The 20,909-nt window shown below is 43.4% G+C and overlaps 1 protein-coding gene across 1 annotated transcript in view; it reads left to right on the top strand.

Moving 5' to 3' along the window:
* Window positions 1-20,909, top strand: part of LOC135511082 (formin-2-like) — a 49,796-nt gene that overhangs the window by 286 nt on the left and 28,601 nt on the right. The window contains exons 2-7 of the mRNA XM_064932592.1: window positions 1,591-3,605; window positions 6,379-6,551; window positions 9,794-9,910; window positions 11,477-12,321; window positions 13,486-13,630; window positions 20,060-20,147. Coding sequence (XP_064788664.1) covers window positions 1,622-3,605; window positions 6,379-6,551; window positions 9,794-9,910; window positions 11,477-12,321; window positions 13,486-13,630; window positions 20,060-20,147 — 3,352 coding nt within the window. The 5' untranslated portion in view covers window positions 1,591-1,621. The remainder of the gene's footprint in view (window positions 1-1,590; window positions 3,606-6,378; window positions 6,552-9,793; window positions 9,911-11,476; window positions 12,322-13,485; window positions 13,631-20,059; window positions 20,148-20,909) is intronic.

Genomic DNA, 20,909 nt, shown 5'->3' on the forward strand with positions numbered 1-20,909 from the left:
GCAGACAGTTGTTAGTGATAAATTGCTTAAACAGTTTACTGGGCAAGTATTTAATTGGTTGGACTATACTGTATCACAGTGTACGGTAGGCCTAATCTTGTCGTTCTATTACTACACAGATAATAATTCATATTAATAATCAAGAAAGTGAATCTTAAAGTAGTGAAGTTGCATACATTTTTTAAAATAATTAAGTTGAAAAGTATTATTCTCAGGTAAACATATATGCATTGCACATCTGAGTTCAAATGCTGATCATTGATAGATGTACCGTGGTGGCCATTTTCTTGCCAAGCATTCTCCAGAAATGATCTACCAATGAGCCACACCCAATGTTCAACTAGTAATCACTGTTTGAATTAGATGTATTGATTACAGTGTCTAAATGATAAGAGTCAACAGAATACCCTGGAATAAATATTTAGCTACATGGACCTACCTGGAGATGTCAATGTGGAAGATGTGTTACAGGTGGACCAATTTGTAAGTCGCTCTGGATAAGAGCGTCTGCTAAATGACTTAAATGTAATGTAATGTGTTAGTTCAGGGTCATAGTAATATACTGAATAAAAATATAAATGCAACATGTAACAATCCCCCCCCCCCCCATTCTGGACCTGAGGCCGGTTGGACATTCTGCCAAATTCTCTAAAACTACGTTGGAGGCTGTTTATGGTCGAGAAATTAACATTTGATTATCTGGCTACAGCTCTGGTAAACATTCCTGCAGTCAGCGACATTCCTGCACGGCCCTCAAAACATGAGAGGCATTTGTGGCATTGTGTTGTGTGACAAAACTGCACATTTTAGAGTGGCCTTTTGTCCCCAGCACAAGGTACAGCTGTGTAATGATCATGCTGTTTAATCACTTCTTGATATACCACACCTGTCAGGTGGATGGATTATCTTGGCAAAGGAGAAATACTCACTAACAGGGAAATTTGTGTACAAACTTTGAAGGAAATTAGATTTTTGTGCCTATGGAACATTTCTGGGGGAAGAAAATTCAGCTCATGAAACATGGGACTAACACTTTACATGTTGTGTTTATGTTTTTGTTCAGTGTACTAAAACACAGACTAAACACACAGCTATTCATAGATATGTAGGCTGTAGAGATTGGAACTGATTACTTGAATCATATTTCCACTGGGACTATAGACATGACGCAAACAACTGCTGACATATGTGTAACAGTACAAGAAATACCCAGGAGAATAAAACATGAGAAAAAACAAGGCAGTGTTAAATACTGGGTTTATAACGGGTAAACACCACAATGGATATGAAATGTTTATAATGCTGTTGTAGCACAAACCAAAGAGCTATTATTATATTATATTTATCCTCCAGATGATGGATTAATGATAATGGCATTAGCAGACACTTTGAAAGCATAGATTAGGGTCTAACTATATTACATGACAAAACGTGATTTGAATAGGAATTTTGCCTGGATTTTTTTTCCAGTCTTCCCTATAGGCTCCATTGAAAACAAAGTGCCTCTGATCTTACTGTAAAGAATTATGTTTCAATATAAACTGACTGAATGGCTACTGAATACTTCCACTCTCTCTGTTGTTAATTTAGACTGCCCAGCTTGTACCCTCCTGCAGTTAGGATGCAGACCATTCAGACTGTAGAGACCCAGGTACCTTTCCTGAAGGAGAGCTTCTTCACCACAGCGTTTAAAGACAGGAGGAAGAGTAGTGTGACTAACCTGCTCCGCAGACAGCAACAACAACATCAAACTCACCATCCGCTTCCGCCTTCTCTGGACGGGGAGGAGCCTCGCATTGAGCATGCTCGACTGGGTCGCTCATCCAGCAGCCCGTTATGCAACAAAGCAGAGCGAGCAGATAGGAGCAGGGAGGGGGAGGGAGACAGTGAGTCTGTCAGCCTCCTCTCAGCAGCAGCAGCATCCTCACAGCTGCTCCTGACACCGACGAGCAGGCAGGGATTAGTGCTGAGCTCCCGAAGAACCAGTTCAGCAAACCATGAGAAACAGCCCCAGCAGCATGGCCTGATCGCCAAGGGGGTCCACCTGTTTAGGAACATGGGAAACCAGGAGGCCAAGCAGAGGAAGGTGGTAGGGGTAGATGCCCCCTGTGATGGGGTAGCTGAAGACAGAGAACTGGAGTGCTCTAATAAAGGCAAGAAATCCAAAGGGGGAGATGCCGGCAAGAAGAAATCCAAATCGGAATCCAAAAGCTCTGTGTTTTCCAGTATGCGGCTCAGGAAGAGTCTGTCGAAGGCTAAGGGGTTGTCCAAGGAGGATATCCTGGACAGCAAGGGATCCCAGCTGGAGGAGACTGGTGGGGTCAACAGCAGCCTCTCGGCAGATGAGCTGGGAATGATGTCGGATGGTGAGCCAGAACAAGGCCACTTGACAACATCGGGGCCGGAGGACGAGGGCCAGAGGATTAGTTCAGGATCAGACGGGGACCTCTACAGCTTCCACTCTGCTGCGGCTGATCATGAAGATCTGCTGTCGGACATCCAGCAGGCTATTAGGGAGCAGCATGGGACCTCTGACGGGGTCCTGGATAGGGTCACTCGCCCTTTGGCTGAGGAGGTCACCTCCCCCATCTCCGATGGTGATGTTGAACCCCTAGCCCCTGACCCCACTGACCCACAAGAGGTAACCTCCACTCAGGGGCCAGACCTGGACAAGGGACAGGTGGATGAGACACCTGTTGTTACTGATACTGTAGGAACAGACCAAAGTGCTGAGCTTGGAGAGTCAGAGGCAGAGGGAGGTGTTGCATCTGGGGAGGAGTCAGATTTAGGTTCACCAAGTGACAGTGGCCCCTCCTCGGCTGCCTTCGACACCGAGAGGAGCAGTGGAAGCCCCCTGCCCAAAACCACCAGCACCTACAGTTTCCCAGACACTACCGCCACCACCACATCCTATGAGAGCGCAGAGGAGCCCCAGGACGACCTGGAGAGTCCGGTAGTGACCTCCCAGCTGACTCAGAGCCAGAGCTTTGATGAGGGGGGTAGCACCATCGAGGGGGTCAGGTGCATCAGGTTGGGAACGACCTCAGGGTCACCCAGAAGTGTCAGTAACATGGACCTGACTGTGGAGAGGGAGGAGGGGGACAGGGGGAGAGACTTCCCGTCTATGAGCAGGAGGAAGAGTAGCTATTCTATCTCTCTGCTGACGGCTGACAGTTCTAAAAGAGCCCTTTCCAGAAGGATGTCCTCCACTACCTCCACTGTCAAGCCCTATCCTCCCATCCACCCTTCCTATGTGAAGACCACCACCAGGCAGTTGACATCCCCCATAGGCTCCCCCAGCCAAAGCCCCCTTATCCCCCGTAGGATGGGGCCAGGCTCTGGGGCAGGGTATGGGGGCCACAAGGCCCAGCTGTGGAGGACCACCAGGCAAAGGTCCTGCAGTATCGCCGGGCCTCTCAGTCATTCTGCAGACTGGACCAAGGATCTGGAAGGCCTCAGAGCTAGGCATGAGGATGCCGCTGACCTCCAGGAGCATGGGGGGTCAGAGAGAGGCATCCCAGGGGCTAGTCTGACCCTTGGCACCAGACTACGCCTCTCAGGTGTCCAGAACGCCACCACCGGGCCAAATCAAGATGTCTTCTCTGGTAAGTGACTGAGCATATAGGTGCTAAATGAGTTACAGGGTAACATTGGCATAAATGGGGTAAATATGTTGGTTAGATAATAATTTAGGCCTATTATGGCTGGGAATCCATGGAAGGCTGGTTGTAGTAAGCCATCATTTAGGGCTTTGAGCCTTTTTGCCAAACAGGGATTATGTGAGTGTGTAATGATAATTATCATCATGTACAATTACAATAACCATTGTGTATTTATAAATATAGGACCAATAGATATAAATGTATTTCTGTAATTATACCGTTATATTAAATTTGAATGTCAACCCCTGTAAGAACATACTGTGCTGTACCTTATGGAGCAATATGTTGACATGGATATCCTCCTCAGAATTATTAGACTACAGATGGCTGATGGTCTGGGGCTCAGCTGTTTCAGCTCTCTGCTCCCGCAGTGCTGATTGTGAAAATGATCACTCACCCATGGCAATGCCGTTCTTTGCCTAACTGTCTTGAGAGGGCTACACACACCCACACTCACAGAATGTTTGGATTACTTTTTAACGCTGCATTGTTGGGAAAAGGCTCATAAGTAAGCATTTCATGGTAAAGTCTGTGATAAATCAAATTTGATTGAACCCCTTCACATTTGCACAGCTGAACTGTAGCTAGATATTCAGATCATTCCTTGATACAGTGGTAGGTTGCTGTCTTGCCCAGGATTGAGCTGTCAAACTTGATTGTCAGTTTATCATTTTATCAACCAGACCATCTTGTTATCCAGTCTGGCCCTGGTTTGCCTCAGCTGTTGGAGCACTCAGTCATGTGACATGGATCTGTTTTAGAGAATATCAATAGGGACAGGGGTCACTAGCCTTTACACTGAGGGGAAGGAGATTCTTTGATGGTGCTGTTGTTGTTTGTGTTCATCTTTGTCACACTTTAAAGGAAACAAAAATACAGTTTCTTTGGATAAGGTTGTTCATCATACTGTCTGTGTATCTAAAAGAGGGTTGGCTATTGAACAGAGAGCAACGTCGCATTTGAACAAACATTTTGATTTCTTCATGTTCTTTAATCACACTGCTTAGATAAGCCTAAAAATAGCTTTGAACTATCCTTACCTTATTATAATCTAAAAAACATCCATTGCAAGAACAAGAAGAAGTTTTGTGTCACAACATTGAAAAAAACTACTTTTTGCAGCGTCGTGCGGCGTTAATTTAGATTTCTTTGCTATTAGTCCTAAGTAATTGACCTTTGGCGTTATTTGCAGTTGGCTCACGTGTTCTAGCTAATTCAAGTCATAACACGCATATAATAGCATTATAGATGATTAGTTTGACTGTTTATATCTCCTGCCAGTAGAACGTGGATCAGTAGAGGAGTAGGCCTACGTCTCCCCACCAAAGCTCCTCTGGTCACATTGCCATGACTTGTGACCTCTCTGGATTAGAAAACCAGGCCTTCCCTTGCTCTGTCTAGGCCATCCCTTTCGTAACATACACAGCTGAGCAATGTGGTAGGATTATTCCTCCCCACCTCCTATGACTCAATGACCAGGATGGTTCTGATAAATATCGTTATTTTGATGGTAGCCTAGAGTACTGTTTAAATGCCAGCTGTTAATGTGAAGGTTAAGCCATGGCATTTGCAGAAAGCATCTTCCATCATGTGATTTATAAGAAGGTGCCCTCTTTTGGCCACCTCAGGACCAATAGATGTTGCACAGAGAAGTTGAAAACACAGTATTTATAAAATAATAGTAGTAACACAATACTGTTTTGCAGTACTACATCTAGCTAACGTATCAATGTATAATGTTTGTTTTTAAAAACTGGGTGGTTCAAGCCCTGAATGCTGATTGGCTGAAAGCTGTGGCATATGAGACCATGTACCACGAGTATGACAAAACATGTATTTTTACTGTTCTAATTGTGTTTGCAACATAAGGGGGTGGGATATATGGCCAATATACCATGGTTAAGGGCTCTTCTTAGCCACAACACAGAGCAGAATGCCTGGATACAGCCCATAGCCGTGGTCTATTGGCCATATACAACAAACCCCCAAGATACTTTCAGGGCTCGAACCACCCAGTTTATAAAAACAAACATTATACAGTGATACGTTAGCTACTTAGTGATAACTAATATAAGCCATATATACTTTTGCTCCAGCATTTTCTATAATGATGTAGATTAGAAGTTTGAAACTGCTTGCACTTGTAGGTGCCAATTATCAAAACTGCTTGCACTCGTATGAGTCAATTATTGAAGCTGCTTGCACATGTAGATGTAGGTGTTAATTATCTTGTCTGAATCTGTGATCTACCATCTCACTCTCTATCTGTAGATCTTTGAATGTTAAATGTTTCTCTCTTCATTTTACATCTGTGTGTATCTCTATCAATTACAAAAATCCCTCTGCTGTCGCATCAATATCCTCTGCAGTATCTGTTTCTTCATAACGGTGTGTCTTCCCCAGATCTATTTTATGAATGTCTCTTTCTTTCTTTCTCTCTCTCTCTCTCTCTCTATTTTTCTTTCTTTCTTTCTCTCTCTCTCTCACTCTCTATTTTTCTTTCTTTCATTCTCTCTCTCTGTCGCTGTCTCTCTCACTCTCTTTCTTTCTTTCTTTCTTTCTTTCTTTCCTTTCTCTCTCTGTCACTGTCTCTGTCTCTATGTCTGTTGCTGTCTCCCCCCCTCGCTCTCTCTCTCACTCTCTCTCCCTCTTCCTCTCTGTGTCTCCCTCTCTGTCTCTCTCTCTCTCTCTCGCTCTCTCTCTTTCTCTTCCTTAGGACACACCCTGTTGGAGCGTCTATGTCTGCAGCAGCAGGGGAAGGGAGTGACGGAGGAGGAGGCGGAGAGGTTGTGTTGTCGTATGTTGGGCCTGGGGCTGCTGCAGCCCCTCAGTGACTGTTTCAGAGAGCAGCATGAAGACATTGTCACTCCAGCCACAGTCACCTTTAATGTGAGAACCAACCCTTTACTTACTAACATTGTTTCACTGCTGCCGTTTCAACAAATATCACACTGATCAAAGGCCGATCGCCTGAACTGGCTAGTATCACTCACTGGATGATAGTTTATTATGAACAAATTTATTCAAACAAATGTATTCTGGATTATGTTTCAAATATCCACCATCTCCCTATCTGGATGTTTTTATATTTGAGCGTTTCCTCATGTTGACAACAGTTCTCATGGTCAGCCTAACCATATGAAACTGATTTCATAAATGTTTAAATCCTTTTCCCAGTAACGCTTCACTCGGACGTAATCTCATGTTTGTGTGGTTATAATTTTCCAAGCAAAGTTCGTTGAGCGCGCTGTCAGTGCCATTTTTATCACATGCCCCTTGCAGCTGAATCCACTCAGCTGTAAGGTTCTTAGTCTGAGGATTTAAATATAGATTTCACGGCTTAGTAATTTTTCATAACTAGAAAAAAATGATATTGCGTGTGTACATGCATTCGTGTGTGTGTGTGCGGGGGGGGGGGGGGCTTCCTGTTGCAGTATCTCCATAGGGACTGAACATTGTGTTGTGAGGCAATGGGTTGTCATGTTTCCTTTCTTGATGTGCCATGTGATCAGAGCTGCTTTTCTTTTGCTCAGCCACCAAAGCAGATTTGTGTCTGAACAGATGAGCGTTTGTCTCTGGCTGCGCTGTGCACCTCCCCCCTTAGATACACTCACACACATAAACACACTGTCACAAACATTCAGTCATAACATGCACACAAAATCACATATAAATACAGTATGCACACACACACGCATGCCTTACAAACAGTCACTCTGTGACACACATACATCTGCTTGCGTAGACCATCTGCTGACTGCGTTGCATAAGAGCCCCACGTGCCCAGGGCTCAGGCTGCTCTTGAGAAGGCTCACTGTGGCTGGGTTGGTTCGCGCATGTCATCCCCTTTCACTGTCTCTACCTGGGGTTGGACCCGCAACCCTGCATTATTCAGCTTGACCAGAGTCAACCTCTAACCATGTCTATTGACAACGCTGCTCTCCTCCCTCACCTGCTCTCCTCCCTCACCCGCTGTCCTCCCTCACCCTTTTTTCTCTCTCTCACTCAATCTCTTGCCCTGTTTTATTTTCCTCCCTTCCATTTTCGAAATGCTCCTCTTTCATATTCACTCTCATTCCTCTCTCTCTCTCACTCTGTCTCTCTTTCATCTTCACTCTCATTCCTCTCTCTCTCTCTCTCTCTCTCTCTCTCACTCTGTCTCTCTTTCATATTCACTCTCATTCCTCTCTCTCTCACTCTGTCTCTCTTTCATCTTCACTCTCATTCCTCTCTCTCTCTCTCTCTCTCTCTCTCTCTCTCTCACTCTGTCTCTCTTTCATATTCACTCTCATTCCTCTCTCTCTCTCTCTCTCTCTCTCTCTCTCGCTCTCTCTCTCTCACTCTGTCTCTCTTTCATATTCACTCTCATTCCTCTCTCTCTCTCTCTCTCTCTCTCTCTTTCTCTCTCTCTCTCTCTCTCACTCTGTCTCTCTTTCATCTTCACTCTCATTCCCCTCTCTCTCTCTCTCTTTCTCTCTCTCTCTCACTCTGTCTCTCTTTCATCTTCACTCTCATTCCCCTCTCTCTCTCTCTCTTTCTCTCTCTCTCTTTCTCTCTCTCTCTCACTCTGTCTCTCTTTCATCTTCACTCTCATTCCCCTCTCTCTCTCTCTCTCTCTTTCTCTCTCTCTCTCACTCTGTCTCTCTTTCATCTTCACTCTCATTCCCCTCTCTCTCTCTCTCTTTCTCTCTCTCTCTTTCTCTCTCTCTCTCACTCTGTCTCTCTTTCATCTTCACTCTCATTCCTATCGCTCTCTCTCTCTCTTTCTCTCTCTCTCTTTCTCTCTCTCTCTCACTCTGTCTCTCTTTCATCTTCACTCTCATTCCTATCGCTCTCTCACACTCTTTCTCTCTCTTTCAACTCCACTCTCATTCCTATCTCTCTCTCACACTCTTTCAACTCCACTCTCATTCCTGTCTCTCTCTCTTCCTCCCTCCCTCTGTTTCTCTGTCCTCACTGTCCTCTCCCCTGTAAAAGTAGACAGCCTTTTTTGATTCCCTGAGATCTAATCACTCACTATAGTGCCACTATAATGAATCAGCATTGTCTCTATGGGGAAGATATTGTTGATGTGATAGAATAGGGGGCTATGACAGGTTCTGACCATGTTTTTGTCTCTGTCTGTACTGTAGTTGTGATTCTTTCTCCAGTTCAAACTGGAGTTCTGGTTAAGGTTTTGTTCTGGCATTGACTTCACAGAGAAAACAACGCCCCAGGCAAGCTCACAGACTGGAACAGAATGAATATGTGCTACGTAATGTGTAGACACCCACTCATACACACGCATACAGTACACACAAACACACACACTTGACATGCACAGTGTTGGAATGGCTTGATATTCTTACATAGATGGATAGCTATTATGTAGAGGTCTGTAAATTATCCGATTGATTTACAATATATTTAGATTCAGACTAAATTGGACCCTTAGAATTTCCCAATTGCATGTATTCAATATCATATTACCGTGCCGTGCTGGGACTGCTTGCTGCAATGGAATCATTCACAGCCATTTCCCAGGAAGAAAATGTGCTCAGTTGATAAGTAATAAGCTCTCATGCATTAAGCTGAACTAATGGAATATACACGGTAACAAGCTGAGTTTTCATATCTCAGATGAATGAGATTGGCTTTCTTTTAGCTTCTTGCAATGTTCTACATGTTCCACTGTACAATAGGGAGTCTTGTGCTAAGCAAACACTGTACCTTAGATCACTTAGGAAAAGTGGACGTTTTTATTGGTTCGATTAGTACAGTGAAAGCCCTCTCTGTTTAGCTAATGTTGGTTGATGTCCTCTGAATCAACAGAGGGCTTTACATAGGTTGCTTTATTGATTTATTCCTTGGAGTAAAATGTGATTAAATATGAAGGGAGTTCCTGTTTCTCTATCTGTATGTTAAATAGCTGTCTGCCTTTTTTTTGCACTTCCCTGTTTTGGCCTTGATTTGTGTGTATAAGTAAATGCCAAAACAGGGCAGTGCAAAAAATAAAAAATAAACTGAAAATTATGTAGGTCTAATGTCCCAGTTATATTCGCCTGGTTATTATATGGTGTTAATATATCATGTGAATAAAATTCTGTACAAATACTTACTAACATGATCATTGTTTGTTTTCCCTCCCCCAGGAGGACCAGCTGTATACATGGGCCACCTTCGGCCTGCCCTCCCACCTCTGGGAACCCCATGAAGGCCGTACCCCAGGCCGCATCCAGGACCTGTGGCCCCCTCCACAAGCAGCTCAGGTATGTTTTCAGCACTGTGTGTTTTATGTAGTGTACCACATCAAGCAGATGAGATCCAGAGGAGAACATTTATTCAAATAGTGTGACATTGAAAATGTTGCGTCAACTTCAACCGATGACTGTGTGCCTCAGAAGGACAACAGATCTTTGTAATCTTCTGTTTGCTATTACAACTGGAAGTGAATGAATGCCCAGACATGTTTTGTTACAATACTGTCCTCTTGTGGTTATATTTTGTATATTTTGTACAATGACAGCGCATGAGGATATTACTCTTGCTCTTCCAACAGAGGTCAGGCTTGGCTTGAATTCTTACGATAACTTTCATAGGTCATTGTCAGAAGCAGGTTAACTTCATATTCTGTCAAGCTCCTAACCTTGTAATGGTCTCCTGAACGTCACTCAGAAAGACTCGGACTGTAAAGTCAACACGAACTGTAGTATGCATAGACATGGGTGTTGTGATGTGCATCTAACTCTGGGCTCTGCACTCTACACATGGCCTCTTTGAAGATCATGGAGACTTTGATCATCTCGTGGGTCAAGTCTTTGAAGTCTCCCCATCAATGTTCTAACTACCCAGGTGCTGGAAGCCTGGCGTCTAGACATGTGGTCTTCCCTGACCTGACCCTGACCATGACCCTGACCCTCACTTTACCCTGACCTATAACCCTGGAACCAAACACCCTCAGTTGTGGGTGTTTGTTTACCCTTATTCACTCAGGTTGTGGCATCTACTAGGTTTGAAGTCTGAGGAAAATATTGCTTTTTTGTAAGCATGTATTTTTTTGTAAAATGGGCTTCTTCTATAGAAATAAATCCTACCTCTTGCTAAATAGTAGAAACCATATTATCTAGTCAACGTTCCTGTCAGTCCTAGACTATGGTGTCATCATCAATATGAACGCAGCTGCCACTTCATTAGAGCAGTTAGATGCAGTTTATCATAGCCCACTGTGCTTTATTAAGGGTGACAGTTTTACCACTCATCACTGCATTATCTAGCAGAAAGTTGGTTGGCCCTCTTTGATGTCACATACTGTAGGTTGATTGATACATCGCTATGTTTTCATTTATTAAGCCCTTTTACAAAAAGTCCCACGGTACCTAACATCTTTACTAAACTTTAGACATACGAGTTACCACACCCGCTCTCAGGGATGCCTAACTCTGGACATGACTTTGGTCTCTACTGCGTTAGGTAAATCAGCTTTTAGTTTTGTTGCACTTTATTTGTGCAACAGTCTTCAAAATGTTCTTAAATGTGATGTTCTGGTACCTCTAGGGCAATTCAGAAAGTTGATGAATGTGTTAGTTTTTTTCTTTCTGCTTGCATGTTGTATTTGGATGTGGGTAATGGTCTCGGTATGACTCCCTGATAAAATAAAGGTATAATAAATAGTCAACTTAAAAGCACATTCCTTGAAAAGTGTTAATGGCTTGACTGTTTACATCCATCAAAAAGGGCTTCAAACATCCCTTTATGTAATATTCAAATATATTTTGTATAAATGTATTTTATTGCTTCTGCTTGAAAGGTGGTCTGAAATCCTTTTTCCATGACAGATTTCGTCAAAGTCCAGGAATCTGTCACAAGAGGACAATGGCAGTGATATTCCAGGGCTGGAGAAGACCATTAATGACTTGAGGATAAAGATTGCAGCACTGGAAATCCAGCATGCATCTCTGGAGATGGAGATCGACTCGAAGAAGAGAGGAGACGGGGACAATACTGTGGCCTTGGGGGGTATCAGCCTCGCAGGAAAGAAGAGGATCGAGGTTTCCGTACAGACATCCCCTTTGGAGGAGGCCTTTAGATTTGAAGTGCCTTTCAGGGGAGGGTCAATCCCCTCCTCAGCCTCTCCCCCAGCAATCTCCTCCTCCTCCCTCCACAAACATGAGTTTGTCTGTACCTGCCAACAGCAGCAGCAGAGTGGTACCCAGCCCCCACCTTCTCCCACCCCAGGTATACCCCCTCCTCCTCCCCTTCCTCCTCTACCTCAGCTCTCTGGAGGGCCCCCACCACCACCACCCCCTCTCCCTGGTGGGGCTGGTCCTCCTCCTCCACCCCCTCCTCCTCCTTTACCAGGTATGGGCGGATCCTGTCCCCCACCTCCACCCCCTCCTCCTCCTTTACCAGGTATGGGCGGATCCTGTCCCCCACCTCCACCCCCTCCCCTGCCAGGCTTTGGACCTCCACCTCCACCCCCGCCACCAGGTATTGGCCCCCCTCCTCCGCCCCCACCCCCCGGCGGTGGACCTCCACCTCCCCCAGGATTTGGCCCTCCTCCCCCTCCCGGTGGATTCATGGCCCCCATGGCCCAGGAGGCTGTCCCACAGAAGGCACCCATTGAGCCCCCCAAGCCCATGAAGCCTCTCTACTGGACCAGGATCCAGCTGCATGCTAAAAAGTAATTACTAGTCCACTTTAGTCCAATGACTCTTCGTACATATACAGTATGTTTATCCAAAGCTTCCTGTTTAACTACAGTATATGAGATATCCATAAACATAACGCATGAAAGAGAACGTATGCAAAAGATAGAGATAGATCATTGACATTCATGGAGGCTATAGAATGGGTTTTCTACTGAAGATAAAGATCAGCCTTGTAAACCAATGCTACACAGATGGTAACCCAGTCTAAAATCTGAGAAAGATGTGGGGAAAGAGTTTGGTGAGATGTTGTTTGAGTTGAAACAGATGTTGAGATGTGCTTTACAGTGTTGGGGAAGCTTCTCTGAAATCATAGTTTCCCAAACTACCAACACTGGAAGAAGTTAAGCTACACTAAAGCCACCTTAAGGAAAAAATAGTTTCCTGAACTAAAACTAATTCGAAAAAGTAGTTCATTACATCCAAGCTACTTCGGGAAAAATTGTCATATCTAAATCTGAAATGTCATAGACTACAAATTGCAAAAACAGATCACTCTGGGGTCAGGTGTTAACAGAATGTGTCATTTAGCCTATTAAACACAAAAACTATGTTTCAACTGTGATTTACGCAAGTCTGATGCCGAAAAACAAAGGAAATTCTTCCCTACTTCACAAATATTTTCTTTTCTTTTTGAAATAAAAGTAGTGTGTAGTTTCAGTAGTTAACTACACCACTACATGGCCAAAACGTTATTAACTACTGAAAACACTCCCTGGATTTGAATTTAGTTCAACTACCACCAAGCTACTGCAAAATGAAGATACATTTCTAGTTAAACTACATGTATGTTGACTTCTCCCTAACATTGGCGGGTTGGTACTGATGCACTTGTTCAGACTCCACACATGTAAATTAGTCTTATAATAGCCTTCAAATTGTACTGTGAAGTGTAAATAAGTCCATCTTATGATAATCAGTGGGCATGATACATAGTGGTGTTTTTATTTATAGTTATTGGAAATGTAATGTACTGTACATTGTCTGAAGAGATGCTATAGTGCTGGTCTTCCTGCTTTCTGGGGCTCGGTAAAGCATAACATGCCATACATTTTCAGTTGTAGGTTTGAGGTATACATCACCAGGATAAAGATGAAATGAAAGTGATGTAATGCAGATCTTTCTCTCTTCTACCTGAGGGATGCGAGTGGTTCTCTGGTTTGGGAGAAGATCGAGGAACCGTCAGTGGATTTTGATGAGTTTGTCAAGTTGTTTTCCAAAAGTGCTGTGAAGGAGAAAAAAAAGCCAATATCAGACACCATCACCAAGTCCAAGGCCAAACAGGTACTGTACATTGTATGAGCTTGTGTCTGCCTGTCTGCCCTTGACTCTCTTTGGTGCCATCTCTGTCTCTTCCTCCCCTTGACGCTCTTTGGTCCCATCTCTTTCTCTTCCTCCCCTTGACGCTCTTTGGTGCCATATCTGTCTCTTCCTCCCCTTGACGTTCTTTGGTCCCATCTCTTTCTCTTCCTCCCCGTGACGCTCTTTGGTCCCATCTCTTTCTCTTCCTGCCCTTGACGCTCTTTGGTCCCATCTCTTTCTCTTCCTCCCCGTGACGCTCTTTGGTGCCATCTCTGTCTCTTCCTCCCCTTGACGTTCTTTGGTTCCATCTCTTTCTTTTCCTCCCCGTGACGCTCTTTGGTGCCATCTCTGTCTCTTCCTCCCCTTGACGTTCTTTGGTCCCATCTCTTTCTCTTCCTGCCCTTGACGCTCTTTGGTCCCATCTCTTTCTCGTCCTGCCCTTGACGCTCTTTGGTCCCATCTCTTTCTCTTCCTGCCCTTGACTCTCCTTGGTTCCATCTCTTTCTCTTCCTGCCCTTGACTGTCTTTGGTTCCATCTCTGTCTCTTCCTGCACTTCTCTCCGTCACATTAATCCCCTGCCTGTAAATGACATGAGGAAGTGATGTAGCCAGAGACTGATTATGTGGTGTGAGGTCTGGCTGCCCCTGGATTCCAGGCCCAGCGAAACTCGGAGCCAGTGTGTGGCGTGTGGTTCGCAAACCCACACTGATGACTGGGAGACACTGTGGCAGCCTCGTCTGTCCTGTGATTCCTCCCCTGAGACCGCTGCTCCGTGGCTCAGATCCAATAGTCTAGCATAGCTTCCCTTTCAAACTTTGTACTGTACTTTTCTGTCACAGCCAATGATCTGATGGATTTAAGTACCATGGTGGAGAACTAGCTAGCCAAGCACTTCCGCTCTAAGTGGTCACAGGGGAAATTAGGATAAAAAATAGGGTTTAGTAGAGTATTGGGACAGAGCCTTTCGTGTGCTCTTCCCTCTTGTGTGAGAGGGACTTCCTCTGTGTATTCAGTACAGACAGACTTGATGATTGATGAAGAGCAGAAAGCTAGGCTGAGTCACTTTTTATACTCACTCTCAGTCAGACCTCATTATGTCTGGATTCAATCAACCTACCGACCATACAACATTCATTCATCACTTGGATATGATTAATACCTTTTTTAAAGTAATAATGGAATAGCGTTTGCAAAGCATTTTTTATGCGTTATGTCGAACGTGTTAGATATTTGGATATACCTTGTTATCATCTTTCTTCCCTCTCACACCTTCTGTCTTTGTTATGACTGGATTTGTGTCTTCAGTGGACTGGCTACTTCACATTGTACTAGCCCACTTTGTTATATTCAATGTTAAATGGGAAACTGTAGAGAAAGAATACTGTACTCAGGCCTTTAGTTACATTAACAGACGTCTGCGTTTCTCTTCTGCCTGTGAGTACTTTTTCCACATCAACAAATGTTGTTTTGTGATAATTTATTCTCTTTTGTGGTCTAATGAAGAACAAATTTTCCCTCTGGGTTTATTTCTGGCATGTGATGCAGGGCTTTGTGGGTTTCGTAGAAATATGTGTAGGCCAACATTGAAAACACAGTATTACTGGAATGATTGACTCATGACAGGGAGGAGACACAAATAAAACATCAAACGATGATTGACAGGAATGAAAGATCTTTTAAAACCTAGGATTCAATTTCTGCACATGGTTTGTATGTAATATTTTCATTGAAACCATGTTCCCATCAGGAAAACGTTTTTGAATGGATAATGAACTGTACATTAATAAACAGTTTATGATAAACTAGTTATGATATACTGCAGGAGAATAGTTATTCTGTAGATCCTGTCAAAAGGATATCAAATGTGGTAGAATGATCTTCAAAAAGGATATCCAATGTGGTAGAATGATCTTCAAAAAGGATATCCAATGTGGTAGAATGATCTTCAAAAAGGATATCCAATGTGGTAGAATGATCATCACTATAAACACATCAGACAATATTATACTGCAGTGTAATATCACCATTATGCACCTGCAATAGGAGCTTGGCCAACTGATATATTACTACTTTAATCATTGAAAATGACATTCTATGAAGTCTACAGTGTGTTGGAGGCAGGAGGGCAGTGATGTAACTGTGTCCATGTTCTATGTTGTGGTTTGTGTGATCTGGAGCACATGAAATTGGTCTGTTTGAGTCTGGGGTTTACTAGTTACCCTCCCCACACCACTTTATAACCCAGAAGCCACTCTGCTTTCTCAGTCTGACTGTGGTCACCTGGCTACTCCACAGGAGGTTGGTGGCACCTTAATTGGGGAGGACAGGCTTGTGGTAATGACTGGAGCAGAATCAGTGGAATGGTATCAAATACATCAAACACATGGTTTGATGCCATTCCATTTTCTCCGTTCTGGCCATTATTATGAGCTGTCTTCCATTCAGCAGCCTCCACTGGTCTACTCTACTGTGAACCGTACATGATACATTCCGTGTTTTCACCAAGGCTGTTGGCTGTTGGTTTATCCATATACAGTGGCTTGCAAAAGTATTCACCCCCCTTGGCATATTTCCTATTTTGTTACCTTACAACCTGGAATTAAAATAGATTTTTTGGGGGTTTGTATTATTTGATTTACACAACATGCCTACCACTTTGAAGATGCAAAATATTTTTATTGTGAAACAAACAAGAAATAAGAGAAAAAAACAGAAAACCTGAGCGTGCATAACTATTCACCTTCCAGAGTCAATACTTTGTAGAGACACCTTTTGCAGCAATTACAGCTGCAAGTCTCTTGGGGTATGTCTCTATAAGCTTGGCACATCTTGCCAAGGATTTGGGATTTTTTGGCAATTCTTCAAGGCAAAACTGCTCCAGCTCCTTCAAGTTGGATGGGTTCCGCTGGTGTACAGCAATCTTTAAGTCATACCACAGATTCTCAATGTGGAGTGTTCAGCTTAAAGTGGTCCTATGGACAGATACTCCAATCTCCGCTGTGGAGCTTTGCAGCTTATCTTTTGTCTCTTTGTTGCCCATCTGATTAATGCCCCCCTTGCCTGGTCCGTGAGTTTTGGTGGGCGGCCCTCTCTTGGCAGGTTTGTTGTGGTGCCATATTCTTTCCATTTTTAATAATGGATTTAATGGGTGCTCCATGGGATATTTTTTTATAACCCAACCCTGAGCTGTATTTCTCCACAACTTTGTCCCTGACCTGTTTGGAGAGCTCCTTGGAGAGCTCCTTCATAGTGCTGCTTGCTTGGTGGTGCCCCTTGCTTAGTGGTGTTGCAGACTCTGGGGTCTTTCAGAACAGATGTATATACAGTGGGGCAAAAAAGTATTTAGTCAGCCACCAATTGTGCAAGTTCTCCCACTTAAAAAGATGAGAGAGGCCTGTCATTTTCATCATAGGTACACTTCAACTATGACAGACAAAATGAGGGAAAAAAATCCAGAAAATCACAGTTTTTACCAAAAAGTTATATTTTGGTTTCATCTGACCATATGACATTCTCCCAATCTTCTTCTGGATCATCCTAATGCTCTCTAGAAAACTTCAGACGGGCCTGGACATGTACTGGCTTAAGCAGGGGGACACGTCTGGCACTGCAGGATTTGAGTCCCTGGTGGCGTAGTGTGTTACTGATGTAAGGCTTTGTTACCTTGGTCCCAGCTCTCTGCAGGTCATTCACTAGGTCCCCCCGTGTGGTTCTGGGATTTTTGCTCACCGTTCTTGTGATCATTTTGACCCCACGGGGTGAGATCTTGCATGGAGCCCCAGATCGAGGGAGATTATCAGTGGTCTTGTATGTCTTCCATTTCCTAATAATTGCTCCCACAGTTGATTTCTTCAAACCAAGCTGCTTACCTATTGCAGATTCAATCTTCCCAGCCTGGTGCAGGTCTACAATTTTGTTTCTGGTGTCCTTTGACATCTCTTTGGTCTTGGCCATAGTGGAGTTTGGAGTGTGACTGTTTGAGGTTGTGGACAGGTGTCTTTTACACCAAGTTTACAGCCAACACTAGACACTAGCATTTGTGTACGTTTATCATGGCATAATGCTATGCTAGGCTCTGCTACCAACAGGCAACATTTTCACGAAAATAAGAAAAGCAACCAAATTAAATCATTTACCTTTGAAGAACTTTGGATGTTTTCACTCAGGAGACTCCCAGTCAGATAGCAAATCTTCCTTTTTTCCAAAAAGATTGTTTTTGTAGGCGAAATAGCTCCGTTTGTTCTTCACGTTTGGCTGAGAAATCGACCGGAAAATGCAGTCACTACAACGCCAAAATGTTTTCCAAATTAGCTCCATAATATCTACAGAACCATGGCAAACGTTGCTTATAATCAACCCTCAAGGTGTTTTTCACATATCTATTCGATAAAATATCCACCGGGACAATTGGTTTCTCATAAGAAGCGATTGGAAAAATGGCTACTTGTGTACTTTACGCAAGAATTTATGCGGGAGCCATCATGTGACCACTTGCTAAAGGTGGTCCCTTACGGCTATTCTTCAACATAAATGCGTAAAAAGACGTCACAATGCTGTAGACACCTTAGGGAATACGTAGAAAGTGTAAGCTCATTCGTAGCTCATTCACAGCCATATAAGGAGTCATTGGCATGCAGGTCTTTCAAAAAATGGGGCACTTCCTGGTTGAATTTTTATCTGCGTTTCGCCTGTAACATCTGTTCTGTTGCACTCACAGACAATATCTGTGTTTTTTTCTATCCAAAGCTGTCAATTATATGCATAGTCGAGCATCTTATCGTGACAAAATGTCTTGTTTAAAACGGGAACGTTTTTTATCCAAAAATGAAAATACTGCCCCCTAGTTATAAAAGGTTAACCAGCATGGCCACCACAGCATTCTGCAGCAATACACCATCACATCTGGTTTGCGCTTAGTGGGACTATCATTTTGTTTTTCAGCAATTCAATGACCCAATACACCTCCAGGCTGTGTAAGGGCTATTTGACCAAGAAGGAGAGTGATGGAGTGTTGCATCAGATGACCTGGCTTCCACAATCACCTGACCTCAACCCAATTGAGATGGTTTGGGATGAGTTGGACCACGGAGTGAGGGAAGAGCAGAAAACAAGTGCTCAGCATATGTGGGAACTCCTTCAAGACTGTTGGAAAAGCATTCCAGGTGAAGCTGGTTGAGAGAATGCCAAGAGTGTGCAAAGCTGTCATCAAGACAAATGGTGTTATTTCATAATTTTGATGTCTTCACTTTTATTCTACAATGTAGAAAATAGTAAAAACAAAGAAAAACCCTTGAATGATTAGGTGTGTCCAAACCTTTGACTGGTACTGTATTTGTGATGTGCCAATCTATTCTCACATTGTTGTTGTGACATTTTACTTTTAAATAGTGAAGTCTCGCCATTGATACGAACAGGCCTTTAATGCATTTTTTGGTTTGTGAAAAACTTAATTTGATAAACAAACAATTACAGAGAAAAGAGCACAGTGGACGTACACTACTGTACACTTAGTGGGCCTTCCCTACTGATCTCCATATGAACTCTATTATCACTGTAACGGGTTGAAGTGATAAGTTGAGATCTAAGATCTACGCATTCTGGATCCTCCCATTGAAAATATGATGGATGTGGAGAACTGAACGAGAGGGGGAAATGTTCAATCACTTTATTATTTGCATAATGTTTGTGGGTGAATTGGCAACAGTGCTCTTCCCATAAAAGGAAATGATAGAAATGAAGGAAATGATAACGGGACATTGAGCCTCATTGAGCCTCAGTTCTGCCCTGTTTTGTACTTATTTTATATAGAGCCACAACTACAGGGAACTCTCTTCCACCTCAACTCAAGCTAGCAGTAAAATCAGATTTAAAAAACAAACAGATAAAACAGTACCTCATGGAACATCACGGACTGTGAAGAGACACACTCTAACACACACACACACACACTCTAACACACACACTACACACACCCAAACATTGTAATATTGTACATTTTATATTGTAAATGTGTAATATCTGAGCATTGTTACTTTTAATGGACAATGTCTTGATGTATTGTTGTATTTATGATGTAGTCTGTTGTTTTACTATGATGTATTAATGTATTTCTGTTTGGACCCCAGGAAGAGTAATAAATACTAAATACTAAATTAAATAAATAATAAATAAATTAAAAAGTTCTCTGTTCTCTCTGTCTCTCTCTCTCTCTCTGTCTCTCTCTCTCTCTCCCCCTCTCACTCTCTCTCTCTCGCTCGCTCTCTCTCCCTCTCGCTCTCTTGCTCTCTCTCTCTCTCTCTCCCTCTCGCTCTCTTGCTCTTTCTCTCTCTCTCTCCCTCTCGCTCTCTCGCTCTTTCTCTCTCTCTCTCCCCGGCTCGCTCTCTCTCTCTCTCTCTCTCTCTCTCTCTCAGGTGGTGAAGCTTTTGAACACCAAGCGATCTCAGAATGTGGGGATCCTCATGTCCAGCATCCACTTGGACATGAAGGACATTCAGAATGGTGAGCGGTGATGTTCCAGCTCAACACAGCATAATGATGTTAATGCAACCGGCTACGCCCGCTCTGTAGTTACCTAAATTCAAGTTCGTTCGGACAAAGCATTGAACTCGCTAGACTTCTGATGGATCTAGTCATAATTCATGTGTGTTATTGCCTCAAGTAAGATGCCTCATTATTGAGTTATCACTAGACTTTCAAGTAGGTAGGATGTGGTATTCTGTTTCTCTCTGTGTGTTTCCATCTTTCATTTGGTTTACTATATTCTATTTTATCCCGCTTTCTCTCGTTCTCTAATCTATTGTCAGTCTGTGTCCTAGTCTAAATTGCCTTTTTAAAGGGGAACTACTCCAGACTTAACTGAGAATGGAATCTCCTCCTGTTATAGTCCTCTGATTGCCTCGCCATTCATCCCTCATCCGTGTGTCTAAACACGCCTTTTAAGATGTACGCTGGGGAGGGTCTGTCTATCCTATAAGTTCTCTTCATAGGCTTATCTCAACGGGAGGAGGTGGGCCATACTCATCAGTCGCCAGTGTTAGGACTTTCTTTCAGCATACAGCATTAGTGTTGATTAGAGGGTACAGTATATCATGGGGTGATGAGATAGGGAAAGAGAAATACAGTGCTTCACATGTTCAGAATGATCTGGGAACCATCCACGTAATGTTACACTGTTTGGGATTGTAATATGTTCTCTAAACCCCACATCTAAAGAGACAAGGGAGAAAGAGACATTTTCTGAATCATAGTTTTGATGTTCTT

The sequence above is a fragment of the Oncorhynchus masou genome, chromosome 23, assembly GCF_036934945.1.
Source record: "Oncorhynchus masou masou isolate Uvic2021 chromosome 23, UVic_Omas_1.1, whole genome shotgun sequence".
NCBI classification, from domain to species: domain Eukaryota; kingdom Metazoa; phylum Chordata; class Actinopteri; order Salmoniformes; family Salmonidae; genus Oncorhynchus; species Oncorhynchus masou.